The following is a 16,821-nucleotide window of genomic DNA, read 5'->3' on the forward strand; positions in this document are numbered from 1 at the left end:
AATTTTAATTTCAGGTGAAAGGAAGATTTAAACTGAATTAATCAGTAGATAATTTTTATCAGTAGATAAAAGTTAACACATAGTATCTATACATTTATTCTTCTAGATGTATAAAATTATATATCTTTTATATTTTTCTTTTAGAAACTATTAGGAGAAAATAGAAATAAAAAAAATCTACAAAGGGCTGAGTGTGCTGGAGCCTGACTGTAATCCCAGCCTTTGTGAGTCTGAGGTAGGAGGAGCAGGAATTCCAGAGCAGACTTTGCTACACAGCAAGTTGGGGTTGAGGTCAGCTTGAGACCTGGTATATGAAACAACAGCACAAGAAATGGGGTGAAGAGATAAAAGATGGAGGAAGAGAGAAGAGGAAGAATGAAGGAGGGATAAATCATCCTATGAATGGGCGTGAAAATGCTAAAATTCTGTAGTCAAGCCTACACATGGGCATGCTAAGCTCTGGAGGAAAGCTGTTGGCAGGAATCATACAGTGCTCTGTACACAGTAGTGGAGTAAGACTGGGGCTTTGGGACAGCCATATTTAGACACCTGAGAAACTTTTAAACAGTTGTGGACTGTGGACTCAGAGTTATGTGGCAGCAAGTGGGCACAGAGGCAGTATTTTGTCAGTGAATTTAAAAAGCAATCTCGCTTTCCGCCGGGGCAGCCATCTTCCAGTAACTCGCCAAAATGACGAACACAAAAGGAAAGAGGAGGGGTACTCGGTATATGTTCTCTAGACCTTTTAGGAAACATGGAGTCGTTCCTTTGGCCACATACATGCGAATCTACAAGAAGGGTGATATTGTAGACATCAAGGGAATGGGCACTGTTCAAAAAGGAATGCCCCATAAGTGTTACCATGGCAAAACCGGAAGAGTCTACAATGTCACCCAGCATGCCGTGGGCATCATTGTAAACAAGCAAGTTAAAGGCAAGATTCTGGCCAAGCGGATCAATGTGCGGATTGAGCACATCAAGCACTCGAAGAGCAGAGACAGCTTCCTGAAGCGGGTGAAGGAGAACGATCAGAAGAAAAAGGAAGCCAAAGAGAAAGGCACCTGGGTTCAGCTGAAGCGCCAGCCTGCGCCACCCAGAGAAGCGCACTTTGTGAGGACTAACGGGAAGGAGCCCGAGCTGCTGGAGCCCATTCCATACGAATTCATGGCCTAATGTACGCAGAGGAAATAAAGGACCTGGACTAAGTCTTCTCCTTAGGTTGAAGTGTGGTGTCTTCTCCCTGAAAGAAAATGTTAAAGCAAAAAAAAAAAAAAGCAATCTCAACCTTAAATGAGAAAGTCATTTATCATGGAAAATTAGAATTTATTTTTAATAAATGTGGACCACAAAGTCAGAAATAATCCTATTTTCCAAGGTCCAAAAGTCATCATTGGGGACACTGTCATTCTGTTCCAAACTATAACTGTCTTTTGTCTCTTTGGCTTCTCTTTCTTTTAAGTGTAGTTTTGCTTTACTGTATTTTGTCCTCAAATTTTTTTCCTTTCCTTGGCTTTAACCTTGTAATTTTGGGAGGTGACGGAGAGTCTTGAACATGCACAAGAGCCAGCTGACAGAATATTTTAAAATGTGTGTTGCTTCTGCAGTCCTTAAACCATAGCCAGTCTGCCCCATTTCCACCCTAGCCACCCCGCCCCCCGCCCTAGCTCCTGTTGCTTTTACTCTCTAAGTGTGTAAGCACCTTCAAGATCCTTCCCCAACCCTGAGCTTCACTATCTTGGCTTTGAGGAAGGATCAGATGTGTGTGCTCAGTGCTCTGTCCCAGGCCTGACCGGCTGACCCAGGCTTTCCCCCTCTCACTTTGGAGACGCCTGGAAATTCCCAGACACTGCCTGTGCCAGCCTCACATGTTCAGCTCCTCTTTCTCCTTCCTGTTAATGAAGGAGCCCATTGCTCAAATCATTTGGAAGGAAAGTGGACCTCACTACCTGGGTGTTCTTCTTCTGTGTTGTTCATATGAACTTAAGCTGAGATTCCTGAGAATTAGATTGAACATGACAAAAATTGCCGTGTGGGCAGTTTCATTGAGTACTTGCAGATTGATAGAACCCTTTGCAACAATGAAGGAGAAAGGCTCTTTAAGCTGCCTACCTCCAGAAGGTAAGCTCACCAGTTAAGGTGTTTGTAACTGAAGATCCTTTTTAACCCTTTGATGGGCAGTAAAGAAAGAAACAAAGAAAAGAAGAAGAAAAGAGCTTTGCACGTGGCAGTATCGTAGCCAATGAGGTTTATCTGAGGCGCGATTATTTTGCTGATTGAAAGAAGAAAAGAAAATCTACAAACTCTTCCAGACCTAACCCTGAGGGGCATCTGAGTGTCCGTGCCAGACAGCACCCTCCTTGTGCACACAGACCTTGCATTGCATTCAGATTTATGTGTCCTGGAATTTTTCATTACTTCAACTCCTTCTAAGTCTAAGAAATAGCTTCAAATCCTCACCACGTCACGGCCATGGAGTGCTGCCATGGCATGCCATCCCAGTGGTCAACTTTTGTGTGAGGAGATTACATAACAGAATACCGCACAGAACTGGAATTCATCAGTTTGAATTGTCCTTCTTACCTAGCAGCTCTGTCAGTGTTTCCACCAAAGTCAGCGTCAGCGGGACTCTGCTTGTCCCAGCTGAAAGAGGAAGTTTACTGTGTGGCCACAAGGTGATATAAGCCCAATTGTTTTTCAGATGTTTAGTCTGTCTCAAAACTTCAGAAGAATCAAGCAAGGCCAGGGCCTGCATCCTGGCTGCATGAGTTACCCAAAGGGAAGCCCTTTCTGTTGCCCCTTTGGCCAGTTTATCATTCCTGAGCTCTCAAACCAGATTTGTCTCTTTCTTCGAGCTTATAGGTTGGAAACACTAGTCATGGGGTCAAGAGGGTAATCCCCAAGAGCAGTGTGTTCCCATCATAGGTTGGCTGGTAGCCCATCTAAGTCCAGCATCTGCTGTGTTGGGGAGAAAGGGCGTCTTGTAGGTGATGATACTTTCATCCTCTGCTTGTGCGTACTGCATAGACGACTTGCCAGACAGCTCATTTCTTTGCCTGGCAACACCATTCTTCAGAGATCAAGACCTTCTTTGGGGTTACTGTTTGCAGTTTAGTATCACCATAAACCCCCACAATAGACACCTGGTATGCAGAATGAGGCCAGCAGCCAAATGAGAATGTGAACCTGGTATACTCGTTAAGGTCTGTTTGTTTCTTTTCATTCTCCAGTGGCTTCCCATCTCAGCTGAAATAAAATCTACATGCTTCATCCTGACCCAGCATGCCTATTGTTAGGCCTGCCTTCTTCACTAGGATCCTACTTCCTTCTTGCCTTCTCTTTGTTTCTTAGGCTCATCAAGCTTACTCAGCTCCTAGCCCTTTGTTCTGGATATGCCCTGCCAACCATGCATTATTTGACATAGTTCAATCTACCTTGCGGGTTTCGGTGTATTCTTCAGGGAAGCCATCATAACTAAACTGAAACATGCCAAATCTTCTCTCCCATGTTGTTACTTTACCCGAGGTCTTTTCTACTGTCTTAAGTAGACATCTTAATCTTATCATTTACTTTCTTGCCAGTATTTTCTCTTTGCTAGAACAAAGCTCCATAGAAGAACCCTGCCTGTCCTTCTGTATGAGTAGCCCCAGTCCCTGGAAAATGCTTAACCCGTACATGGTAGGAGCTTTCCTAGCATCTGTCAGATGGTCGAATGAGTGGTGGTGCTTGTCGAGAGCGTATTGGAGAAAGTGTTAGGACTATGATATAATTCACTATGAAGCTATGTGTTGTCTCACCTGAAGGAGAGTAGCTCTAGAAGCCCTGGGCTGTTGGCAGCAGCCACAGCTGTTGCTAGCTTTTGCCCAACCCTATTCTACTCTTCCTCTTAGCCAGAGTCTTGCCCCTGAGTTATGGACTTGTTCTGAGCAGCCTGTAAGCTGGAGCTAGAGCAATCAATAAAAATTCTAGGGAATTGGCTTTGAAAGGGGTGGGGAACGAATACTTGCCATTTTTATCTGAGGATGAGGTAGACTACACTGGGAAGTCCTGAGACTTTGAAGTCACCTAAAAGATGAAGTCTTGGACTGGATATTCTGTGTGCCAACCACCAAGGGACACTTGACAGCAGCCACTGTTTTAACTTTCCTGCTCATTCATTTGATGTGAAACACAGATCATTTAGCCTTTTCTTTGTCCTTCAAGCTGATTACAGGGTAGGGACATAACTGATAATAAGCATGTGGTAACTGATGTTGGGGGTCGGGTAATAAGCTCTAGGAAGGTACCAAGCAGGTGATGGCGCAGCTTTGTCTAGGTCCTCGGGAAAGTCCTGCCTGAGAAAACCCTCTCTTACCCTTCCATGGAATATGAGGGACAAGAGGAGCTGTCAGGAATTAGGTGGGAAAGAGTGCAGCATGCCCACACAAGACAGACAGACAGACAGACAGACAGACACACACACACACACACACACACACACACACACACACACACACACACACACGGAGGATGGAGCAGGGGAGAGAGGAGGATCTGGAGTTCCAGGCTTGGGAGAGAAAGGTGTGAGGACTTTGTTAGTTTCAAATTAGTTGCCTCCAAGTGACAAGATAGCACAGGGAGAAGAGTGGACCATTCAAAGAGGTGGAACTCTGAGGAAGGATGGGCAGGCCTGTATTTCAAAAAGAGCACTATCTTCTGTGTGAACCATAGGTTTGTGCAAGGGCAGGAAGCAGTGAGAAACTTGGTCTTCCTTAAAGGAAATGATGGTCACTCTAGTGAAGTGGGACTGGGTGGGGAAGAGGTCTGGGCAGATTGGAGAACTTCGGAAAGTAGAGTGCAGTACCTGGTCAGCAGAGGCCTGAACACGTCCTGGGTTTCCTCTGATCTGCTCCATGAAGGTGCCTTTGCTGATTTAGTGAATTTGGAGAGGACACAAATCCTCAGTTTACTACAGCAGATACTGTTGTTTTCTGTGAGGTGTGTCCTGTGCCACCAATGTCCTTCTCAGTAGTGGTGCAAGCACACTTAAGTGACCAGGTCTGGAAGGGTCTAGTTTTGCCCTAGCTAAGGAAAGACTGACAATGCCTCCATCTCCCCACCTCTGCCTGGGCAGTCCTCGAGGCTGGCCAAGCCTCTCTCTGCCTCCAGCTAAAGCTGGCTGTCAGCTAGAGATTTAGAAAGGAGCTGCTGGGGTTTCCAGGACTTATTCTTCTAATTAAAGAGAACTAGAGTTAATGGCTTAGTGGTTGTTCCATAATCAGGCCCTGCTACAAGTGGTTAAGGAGCTTGGCAGTGAAAACCAAAAGAGCCTTCAGGGACGGGGTGTGGCTGTGAACAAGGCTAGGACAAGGACTTCTGCATCCAGAGCTAAGAATGTGGCTTCCCTGAGTCGTGGATGATAGGGAGGTTTTTGAGTTGTGGCCCATTGAGACAGAAAATTAGGCTGTTTCATCTTGTCCTGGAAGTGACCGTAGATGGGGGTTGTGGGTGTGGGGGGATGAGGGGGATAAATGGAACAAAAGCTCAGGAGTCAAGCTGGCTTGGAATTGGGGCTTATCACATCCTGGCTGCGCTATATTAACCAGTGATTAGCAGCCTCCTCTATCCTCAGGTGATTTATCCTTGCAATCTGTTGGATGTGGTTATTGTCAGTGTTAGATTATACTCAGACACCCTGGCACAGAGATATATTTTAAAAGTGGTCATTCCTACTTTTCTGAATAGCTTTTGAAGAGAAAGGATTGAACCCAGGGCTTTGTGCATGATGGGCAAGTGATATGTCATTGAGATAATCCCCATGCTCGATTAGCAGCTTTGTGAACATCACTGCCAATGTTATATTCATATAGCTGTCGTACATTATGAAATACTTTACTATTTTCCATCAGTGAGACTTCATCTCACTCTCACAGGCTTTTGTCCTCTAGCATCAGTGTATCCACTAATTTCATTAGGCCCTGTTCTCCTTAAAAGCTGAATTTCCACGTGTGGATGTCTAATGCTGGCATCAACCAGAGGCTTCATTCTCTGCATCATAGGTTTATTCAAGAAAGCCCTCATTGAGCCTGGAGAGACAGCTCTCCAATTAAGAGCACATGTGTTCTTTTAGGACTCACACAGTCAGGAAGCACACAACTACTTTATCTCCAACGCTAGGGGATCTGATATCTTCTGGCCTCCATAAGCTCTGATATATATATATATATATATATATATATATATATATATATATATATATATATATATATATATCATCTTAAAAAAAAAAACAAAACGTGGAGCCCTTGAGAACAGGCCACGTGAACACCTGGAGGATACCCCACCCCCGAGGATAGGACAAGGACCCTGTTGAGAAGTGGTTGCAAAGGTGGTTTCTGAGCCCTGGCTCGAGTCTATTAGTGTTTTACACAAGTCAAGAGGTTCCGATAGTCTCTTTGCTTCTTTCAAAGGAATGTTTGTATTCCTAAGAGCTTTGCAGTCTTTGTAAAAGTAGGACAGGCGTGAATGGCCTTGGGAAAAAGACCATTTCTCTCAGCTTTCACTGCTCTCAGAACTCATGGGAGTCTCCTCTGCCCCACTAGATAGAAAACTGTTTTTTTTCTTTATTTTAAGGAATAGTTTTATATTCTTTTAGTAGACATTAAAGAGAGCATTTTATAAACATAGCACTCGTCCTCAGTGTCCTGACAGCAAACGCTAGCATGCTTGACCTTTGAGGTACATTATTTTCTTTCATAGAATTAAAACTTCAGTGCCACTGTCTTAAGAGTTCTGCAAGTTCACATTATGAAAACATATGTAATAAAATATTTATTTAGGGTTTTCATAAAAAGTGTCCAAAGTAGAGAATAAGAGAGTATCTTTTGCTGGGTTGAGAGGCTCTGCAGGGAATTCAGAATGAAATTCAAGTCCCTCAAATATATTTTGGTTGGCCTCCACCATGTTTTATCTCCTGTAATGAACTCTTTGTCAGTTTGTCAACTTTCACTAAGTTCACAAAGTTCATGTATAGTAACACAGAACCTGGGTTTAAAACTATGGTTTATATCATGATGTAATAGTCGTCTCTCTTCCTTCAGTCAATATTTACCCCAATTTCAAAGGAAGACCTTTTATTTTACCTTCTTCAAGTGTTGGTTTTAAATACTTAAAGTATCAGAATTTAGAAACTGAGCCATCCAAGACTTCTTCTACCTGTGGTCACTTAAAGTGCAGAGAGTGTCAGGCATCATGGGTGGGTCACTGCATCCAGTGACCCAGCAGCATAGCTGCATGCCTACCAGAATGAGACTACTCAACTTGGAGCCCGGCTGCTTTATCCGAGCTCCCCAACCAGCCTTTTTCCTGTGGAAGATAAGCCCTTTGTACCACCCCATGGCAGCCGTCGGCTGCCTTAGACGTGACTTCTCCTTTGTAAATGCAATAAAGCTGTACAGAAACACCCAAGGAACACTCAGTGGGAGGAGGTCTGTTTGTCAGGACAATGGAAGAATAAGTTCTATCTCTACTTTTTAAAAATCCCTTCTTTTTTGTACCCTTTTTATAAAGCTAAGGTAAGAATTACCTCTAGTGAAGGAGGACCAGGGAAGATGTAAAAGCTACTGATGTTCCATACCAGCTATCGGGTGGGCCAGTCAGATGGTTTCATGGCAAAGGCTCCTGTCCCCAGGCCTGGGATCTGAGTTCCACCCTCAAGGTTCATAGGGTGAAAAGAAAAAGAATTGCTTCCTTCAAATTTTCTTCTAACATTCATTCACATGTGCACCATAGCATGCTTACCCCCCCCATACACCCACACCCATGCATACACATGCATATAAATAAGAATGTCATTTTTTTTAAAGGTAAGAATGTCTGATGTCTTAGGGCTGGTCACACAGGTCATTAAAGGAGCAAATGGTGGTGTGCTAATAAGCTCTTTGATATCAGATGTGACTGTCAGTGAGTCGGAACTGAAAACGTATTCATTAGCTTAGAAACACCCAAGTAGACAAATGGCCTGGGTTCAACCTCGGCTGGACCCTGAAGGTCAAATGAGGTCACCTTGGACTTTCCCCTATTTCTTAGACTTGTTATTTTTCTGTGTTGGTTTGAGTATTCCTGGCAACTATCCTTCATTTCTGAGTTCACAGGAGAGACCCTCTTGGATAAAGTCCATGTTGGCCCCTAAAAACAAGCTCAGAAAAAAAATCTGTTTGGGTCATATGCCTATGCCAAGAACAGTCACTGTTGTTGTAAAATATAAAAAAATTAAGAAAGTATAGGTGTCTGTTACCTCGCTAGGTCCGGCACCAGGGTGCCCCAAGATATCTGCTAGATATCTTGGTGGAAACACATCCCAACTCCTCGGCGGCCCAGAGTCTCCTGCCGCCGCACACTTTCCTACACTCAAACCATCACATAAAAGAACACACAACACAATAATCTTAGATTCAATTGATAAGATATAATTGCCCACCTAAACATACAAAGCCCAGTACATTTGTACCTGTACCTGTAAAGGTACAGAGTAGAATCTTAACGTCACCCACCATATTGTCCTGCCATGACTTCTCTCCTTTCTCTTTCTTCCTCCTGTCTCCTTTCTCTTTGTTCCTGTCTCCTCCTCTTCCTTCAAACTTTTCTCCCGCCCATCCTTCCTTCTCATCCAATGACAGGCCTCCTTCTATCTTGTACCTGCCTCACCTGTGACATCATCCCACAAGTCACTGCCAACAGGGATGGGGTATAAGACAGTGCATCAGGTGCATGCTCGGTTTAATCACCGTCAACCCTATGCTTGCATCACCAATGTATCTTTCTTTCTCTAAGCTCAATGCCTTATGAGCATGCTCTTTTTAGATACTGTCCATTTTATGTATTTATATAAATACATAAGTATATCCATGTATGTATTATATATGTGTATAGCAACATGTATGCATATTTATGTTCATATGCCATATCACATTTGAAAGTTAGTTAATATGACATTCAAGGGTAAATCTTAAGTTTATAAACTACTTCTCCTATGGCCCTAATGGACATTCCCACCAACCTGGTTAGTACTACTTTGGTGGCTCTTGGAGGGATTGAACTGTTGGAAGGAAGGAAGGAAGGAAGGAAGGAAGGAAGGAAGGAAGGAAGGAAGGAAGGAAGGGGAAGGAAAGGAAGGGAGGGAGGAAGGAAGGAAGGAAGGAAGGAAGGAAGGAAGGAAGGGGAAGGAAAGGAAGGGAGGGAGGGAGGAAGGAAGGGAGGAAGGAAGGAAGGAAGGAAGGAGGGAAGGAAGGAAGGAAGGGAGGAGGGAAGGAGGGAAGGAAGGAAGGAAGGGGAAAGAAAGGAAGGGAGGGAGGGAGGAAGGAAGGGAGGAAGGAAGGGAGGGAAGGAAGGAGGGAAGGAAGGAAGGGAGGAAGGAAGGAAGGAGGGAAGGAAGGAAGGAGGGAAGGAAGGAAGGGAGGAGGGAAGGGAGGAAGGAAGGTAGGTGGGCAGGAGAGAGGAACAAGCAAACTATTGATTCTACACTAGGCCTGTCTTTTGCAAATGTGGTGAAGGATTTATCCAAAGATTAGAAGCCTTTAGAAATGGAAGATACTTGTGAAAATATTACACTCATTCACAACAGGAACCTCACCATCTGTTCAGTGTGGGATGAAGAAAGAGAACAGCACAGATCACAGCAACTAGAAGTAGCTGGCAAGACTAGAACAGTGACCCATGCTTCAGGGCTGAGCCTGTAAGGGCTTGGAAAGGATCCCTGTGGAATTCTGCTGTCCTTCCAACCAAGTTGATGCTCCTCCTTATCTGCTTACAGGCACCTTCGAAGTGGGCGTCCACATAGCCGATGTGAGTTACTTCGTTCCTGAGGGATCCTCTTTGGATAAGGTAGCTGCTGAGAGAGCCACAAGTGTCTACTTGGTCCAGAAGGTACAAATCAGCTTTGAGTTTCTAGACTTTACTAAGTGTACCCACTTAGTGTGTTTTGAATTTGTAAAGAATATGCCTTTTCTGAATCTTTTCTCAGATCTAGTAATGTCTAAAGTTTGGGCTTGATGCTGGGAATATGCTTGCCTTTTGCTACTGCACATTTTTATCCCAAGCTTCATTTTCAGAGTATCCTTGTCACATAAGTAGCTACAACAGTGGTCAGCTTCAGAAAGAAATGAGGGGAAATGCTTGCTTTCAAACTATTGCTCCAAAGAAGGGCCTGTGAGACAGCCCATACCAGCTGCTGATTTCTGTATAGTTTGGTTGGGACCCAGCACATGTATTATCTGTGACCACTCTCACATAATAACAACAGAATGGAATGACAATTTACTATCTACAAGAGCCTTTGAGAAATTGTTTCAACCCTTGTTCTAAATGTGGGCACCAATCCTGTCCTGACCTACACTTTACAGGAGGCCCATGGAGTCCCCAAGATGGATTCTTTTGCTGTTAGATGTCCCTCATCTCAGGAACGAAGATATTATGTCCCTTCTAGGGACTGGGAGATCATTCAATAAGTAAACTATCTGCCATGTGAGCATAGGGACCTGATCTCAGGCCCTCAGCACCTCCATGAAGCTGGGTGTGGTGACATGCATCTGTGATATTAGCATGAGAGGGAGTGGAGGGAGGCAGAGCCCCACAACTGCCTGCTCAGCAAGTCTAGCCAAACAGTGAGTTTGGGCTTTGGTGAAAGGGTCTATCTCAAAAAATAAGTCAGAGAGTGAGAGAGGAAGATGCCTATTGTTGACCTTTCATCTTTCTGCACATGTACACACACACACACACACACACACACACACACACACACACACACACACACACACGTGGAGAAAGAGATCTATCTATTCCACTGCTATGTAACTGTAACTGGCACATCCCTACAAGTAACTACAAGTATTTACTAAGCACCAAGTGTCTACTGGGCATTGCAGTAGGTCTGAAGACAGCTGTAAATAAAAGAACATATGTGACTTATCTCTGTCCTCCGTAGTAGTTCATGAGTTCTCCCAGCCTTTTGCTCTCTGACAATCTGCTCACTTGCTCATTTGGTTCATCTTTTTTTTTTTTTTTTTTTTTTTTTGACATTCACTTTCTCTCCAGCTCCCATGAACTGAGTGGCTTGAACCTTCCCTCCACAGTCACATGCTCTAGAACATGACTTTTGGTATTTGATCATTGATTGTACCAAGGTAAAATGCCTGTTCCCACTCCTGCCAACCCATCCCAAAGCATTCTTGAAACTGGATATTGCTTGCTTGGCCCAACACTCAGGGACCAGAGACTAGCCAGGGGCCACATCTACTCCTTTCTGAGAATTTCCAAATGTCATCACTCAGGGAAGGGTACAGCTTCCTAGTCTCACCACTACTAGCTGCCTGTGTGCCCACACTGTTGGCAACATGATCACAAGGCCATGAACTCTGCCTCACAAGCAGTGTGTCCTCATGGTCTGGCTGCTGCCTCTCTAGTTCCTTGTTTATTTTAGGTAGAATGAATACTGGAGTGCCCAACTGAAGTTCTGAGGTCTCTGCCTACATTGGGAACCTGCAGGGAATTTTAAAAGAGGTTTGCCAGTGTCTAAGTTTTCACATACCTTTGGGCCTGAGTGTTTTTATCCTGTTTATAAGGCAACCTCCCCCTTTCTCTTAGGTCTTGCTGACTTCTCTTGCTCCCTCCACACTTTGACAAACAAGACCTTGAAAACACATGCTTTTCTGGTTGTCTGAACTCCTATTACCTGCTTCCCAGAAGGTTTAGTCCTTTGGTAATTATGTTGTCTAGATGTTGCTAAGGCAGGCCACAGAGGCACAGTGACAAACAAGAGAGACAGTGTCTCAAGCAAGTTGGAAGGTAAGGACCACCACTGAACATGCGCCATGGCATATGCATGCATGCACTCACGTAAACAAAAAGTGCACACACATACATTCTGTAGAGTGGCCTCTATTCTACTTTGTCTCCTTTTGGTATCTACACTAAGTTTCTTGAATTAAGAAACATATTAAACTCCAGGGCCCCTTCCTAGCTTGACCCTTCTAAGAGTGCAGTTCTGACTCCTGTACAGTAACTCCACTTGACCTCAGGCTGAAGAAGTCCCATGTGCACTTCCTGCCTGACAGTGCTGCTGGCCAAACCCGCCCCTTTTCCCTGGTCCAGACTGAGAAGAGGGAAGCTGAACTTCCAGATCCCTTGTAACTGTGAAAACTCTAGTGTAGAGATAGGAAGTAACTGCTCGCACTTAAAGGCTGTGTCAAGAAAGTGTGAAACACTCTTCATTTGCAGTAGGTTAACTCTGCCCTTTGTTGAGAACTTTAGATCCCATTGGAGCCTCCTCTTCTGAGCAGGTGGCTTTCTCTTGTCTCGAAGCTGCAGTCTCCTCTTATAACCAGGAATTCTGTTTCAAAATTAGAAACCAAAAGAATGAAATTGGATTAATAACTAGTGTTGTCCTTTCTGTTCCCTTGGTATTGTTACTGTCACACTTTGGTAGTGTGGGTTGGGACTCTGCTGCTAACCTCTAAAGTGGGGAGCTGGTAGAAGATGGGTTGTGAACCTCCACTGCCCAGCCCCGCCTCTAGCTTGGCAGGAGCTTGAGGCACCCGCCTCAACCTTGGCCAGCAGGAGCTGTGCATTCTGATGCCTTGAAGCACTGCTCTGACCTTTCTTCCTACTCAGCTTTGTTTCTTAAAGGCCTGGCTGTGTCCAGGAACTTTCTGCTGCTTTCACTTACTCTGCCTATAAAGGTCTTCTTAGAAGCCAGCGAGCTGCCTTTCCCTCTGCATCTTCTCTGCTCTCTCATTTGGCCAAATCATTTTTTCCCAATTCTGTCACTCCAGGGAATGGAGTGGGAGTTCCAGTTGATTTCCCATCTATAGAAAATGTGGCTCTCACTTCTTTTCATTGAGATGCCAACTTAGAAGTGAGTGATAGTCAGAGTCACAGTCTTGGTTTGGTGAATGACCCCAGAGAGTAGGACAATAGACAGGGAACCAGTATTGGGTCCAGATCCTAACTCACTGGCTTTAAATGAAATTCTTCTCGTTGAGATTTGACTCACAGTATAAGGACTCAGTAACTCGAGTTAACAAGGGCACGTAGTCAAGAGAAAGATAAATTTAAACAGTGTCTGTTTAAATGTTAAAACCTACCCTTCCTTTTAACAAAGATGGTTCTCTTAAGATAGGGACAACTGTGTTTCTGAACTTGAACCTATTTTCAGAGGCTGTGACATTTGCTCATCTAATATCTTCTCTGGGAAAGAAATACAATTTAATTTTAAGTTTTAAGGTAATTAGAAAAAATAAATACATAAATTAAGTTTAAAGTAAAAGAAAACCTGAACAGTCAGAAACCAACCGAAGCTCCGTGTCTGCTGGCCCAGCCGTGCATGTTGTTTTAGGTGTGAGACAGCTCGGATGAAAGCTCGCCCATAAATCTCGAGGATATTTTATTGGTAGTGCTTTATAATAGAGATCAAAGATTGGGATTGGAAGCCTGTCTTCATGTAGAGTCCAGAGAGTTTTAAGATGTTCCTTTCTGACACCAGCAGGTTGTCAGTGCTGCTGTTTTGTTAATGTCAAACTGGATAGCAAAAGAGTTGCTCAAATTCTGAATTCATGGAAGTGTTGATATGAAAAAGGAGACCCTTTAAGCAGAGATGTTGGCTGGCAAATATATTATCTATTTCCTTTAGGTTTCTTTAGTCTGTGAGCGGGGAGCTAGCTGAGCATGCCTTGGTGTGAAAACCTCCAAGTCCTAAGAAAAGGAGAAAACCCCAACTTGCCATCTGCAGATCTAGAGTGCACTAAGGGAGTGAGGGGTTACCTGGGGAGCCAGCCAGGACCTTGGCTTAAAAAGACAGAGTGTGACCTCTCAGGCAGTAGGAGACCCTCATTACTTGTGAGTGTCTGGCTTGATGTCACTGCTCATCCTTCCTGTTTCTCCGCACCCAGATGATTGATTCTTCCCCTCTGTGGCCCTTTCAACTGGTCACAGGGCTATCCTGGCTCACCCACTGCTGAACTTGGCCAGCCTGCCTGCTGTGGCTTTAGCAGATGTTTCTGCTCTCTGAGGCTCATGTAAGATTTTATAGCCTTGTTGGTACCCCCACCCAGCAGTATTGGGCAGTGCTGTGCTGACCTAAATGACCAGTTCCCTCAACTCTCCCAAGCTCTGGTCCAGAATGCTTAGAAAGTCAGGGTCCTGTCATCACTCCTTTTTCTACAGCCAGCCTTTAATCTCTGTCCGGACTGCATTTTGGGTTTAGGTCTAAAACCTTCCCCAGTTCTGCCTTTTCTTCTGCCAGATCTCTTGTTCTTGTCCATGCAGCAGTACTGAGGACCACAGGTGTTAGGCATGCAAAACTGAAGGGGACACTGGTTTTGTTCCTGATCAGAAAATGTTGACACATTATAATCACTTCCAGTACACTGGGCTGCCTTAGTTACAGAAGTATAGAGAGGAAAGGGAAGTCATGTCTACCTGAGTTGGAAGGAGTGGGGGACAGCTTCTACAAGAGTCAAGAAGATGACACAGAGGTCAGCTTTTGGAATGTCTCACATTTTAGGAAAATGTCTAGATAGATAGAAATAGGTACTGGGGACCTTCCAGGCAGAAGGTAAAAAGAAGTTCAGAGGCTGGAGGGATGGCTTGACAGGTAAGAACTACTGCTCCTAGAGGAGACCCAAATTTGGTTCCAATACCCACCTGGTATCTCATAACCACTAGTATCTCCAGTTCCATAGGACCCAGCCTTTCCTGGCCTCTGGTGGTGCACAGAGCTCACATAGGCGTGCACGCGCGCGCGCGCACGCACACACACACACACACACACACACACACACACACACACACGTGCGCACAAGAGAGAGAGAGACAGAGACAGAGAGACAGACAGAGACAGAGAGACAGAGACAGAGACAGAGAGAGTGTTGTGGTTTGCCCTGGAGTTATCTGTATTTTGATGCTAATTCCACTGCTCCAAGGGTAGCTGCCTAGTCACTACTCAGGAATCAGGTGACTTCACCAGAACCTTCTCCCTATTGAATTTGTAAAATACAGGTGAGGGGCAGATACAGAATAGAATGAGGCCTGTCATTGGAGGAGAAGGAAGGATGGGCGGGAGAGAAGTTTGAAGGAAGAGGAGGTGACTGAAATGAGAAGGAGAAAGAGACAGGAGAGAAAGGGAGAAGCTGTGACAAGAGAATATGGCGGGTGACGTTAAGATTCCTCTCTGTGTATTTACAGGTTGTTATTAATGTTCTTAAAGGATGGATGGTACTGGGCTTTGTATGTTTAGGTGGGCAATTACATCTTATCAACTGGACCAAAGGTTATTGTGTTGTGTGTTCTTTTGTGTGATGGTTTGAGTGTAGGAAAGTGTGCGGTGGCAGGAGACACTGGACTGCACGGAGTTGGGATATGTTTCCGCCAAGATATCTAGCAGATATCTTGGGGCACTACGGTGTGACCTAGTGGGTATAAAAGACATCGAAAGAAAGGAAGGAAGGAAGGAAGAAAGAGAGAGAGAGAGAGGGAGAGAGAGAGAGGGAAAGAGAGGGAAAGAGGGGGGGGCCTTAGAAGCACTGTGGTTGAGGAGCAGCGTGTAGTGACATGCTGGGATCTGAAGTTGGAAAGAGGCTTGAAGTGGCAGACTAAGCAGCGTGGGCTTCCTTCAGGATTATAGGGTGTGCTCAGTTTTGAGGACAGTTGAATGGTCTTCCTTCTAAGCAGAAACGCAGTTGAGCACTCCGGATAAAAGAGAATTCAGCCAGAGTCAGGGCTAGCATATCAGTACCAGGGTCCGCTCCACATTACTGTACCCCTGAAACTGAGTAAGTGCCCCGACATAGGCAGAACTCTCCAAAGTGTTTATCATGCTACAGTATTGTGCTGGACAGTCACCTCTAATTCCAGTAATGCCTATCACACAGCAAAAAAGAGGGAGAAGCAAAGAGTGGGGAAATGGAGCTCTTTCTCCAGGCACTGCTACTGCCTACATTGAGATAAATGCAGAGGGCAGATTCTCCCTAGCAGCTCTTAGTGCATATGACCCCTGGCCACTGATTGTGGGGACCCAACACTGCTCTTTCTGTATTTTGTTTTTATTGTTGTAGACTTGGTGTATTATTGTATAGCTCAGGATCTCCCCGCCTCTATCATCATATCCAACCTATAGGCCTCGCCTTTAGTGAAGACTTCTTCACCCAGCCAAAAGTATCTGGGACCCTTTTACCAATAAGAGACAAAAATCCAGCGGATCCAGCTCATCCAGCACATTGATTCCTGGTAAAGGTAAAAGTAACAGGACCTAATATAGATAGGATTGCTAAAACAGGGAGTGTAGTGATAGCTGGCAGATCACCTACCTGAATAGGATTATCTATGACCAGAGAAGAAGGAAGATGCATGGGAAGAGAGACAGCTCAGTCATTAAGAATACTTGCTACATAATCATGACCAAATCTCACATATATCTCAGTAGCCAGGTTAACAAGCCAGATGTCCCTACGAAACACCTGGAACTTAGGCTCTGAAGGATCTGATACCTTCTGGCCTCTGCTCATGTACAGGTACACATAGCCACAGACAACCACAAACGTTCATGCAGGCACACACGCACGCACACACACACACACACATGCGCGCGCACACACACACACACACACACACACACACACACACACACACACACACACACACAGAAGTCCTAAAAGTAAAGAGCAGACTGAAGTCTGGAGAAAAGGGAGGTGATATTTGCTTCAGCAACACACATACAGAAATTGGATGCAGAGATTAATACTGCCCTTGAGTAAGGCTTACGTGCAAATTTGGAGTGTCCATATTTTAAAAATT

At 44.6% G+C, this 16,821-nt stretch overlaps 1 protein-coding gene and 2 pseudogenes across 3 annotated transcripts in view; all 3 read left to right on the plus strand.

Moving 5' to 3' along the window:
• The window catches only part of Dis3l2 (DIS3-like 3'-5' exoribonuclease 2), a 395,417-nt gene that overhangs the window by 293,800 nt on the left and 84,796 nt on the right, over window positions 1-16,821 (plus strand). For all 3 annotated transcript variants that reach the window (NM_001109007.2, NM_001172159.1, XM_087567088.1), the window contains one exon: window positions 9,788-9,900. In NM_001109007.2, the coding sequence (NP_001102477.2) occupies window positions 9,788-9,900 (113 nt within the window). The remainder of the gene's footprint in view (window positions 1-9,787; window positions 9,901-16,821) is intronic.
• Rpl21-ps1 (ribosomal protein L21, pseudogene 1) lies at window positions 652-1,203 on the plus strand (annotated as a pseudogene).
• On the plus strand, window positions 2,212-2,281 carry LOC148003827 (U4 spliceosomal RNA; annotated as a pseudogene).

This window comes from Rattus norvegicus, chromosome 9 (genome assembly GCF_021556685.1).
Source record: "Rattus norvegicus strain SHRSP/BbbUtx chromosome 9, alternate assembly SHRSP_T2T, whole genome shotgun sequence".
Lineage (NCBI taxonomy): Eukaryota > Metazoa > Chordata > Mammalia > Rodentia > Muridae > Rattus > Rattus norvegicus.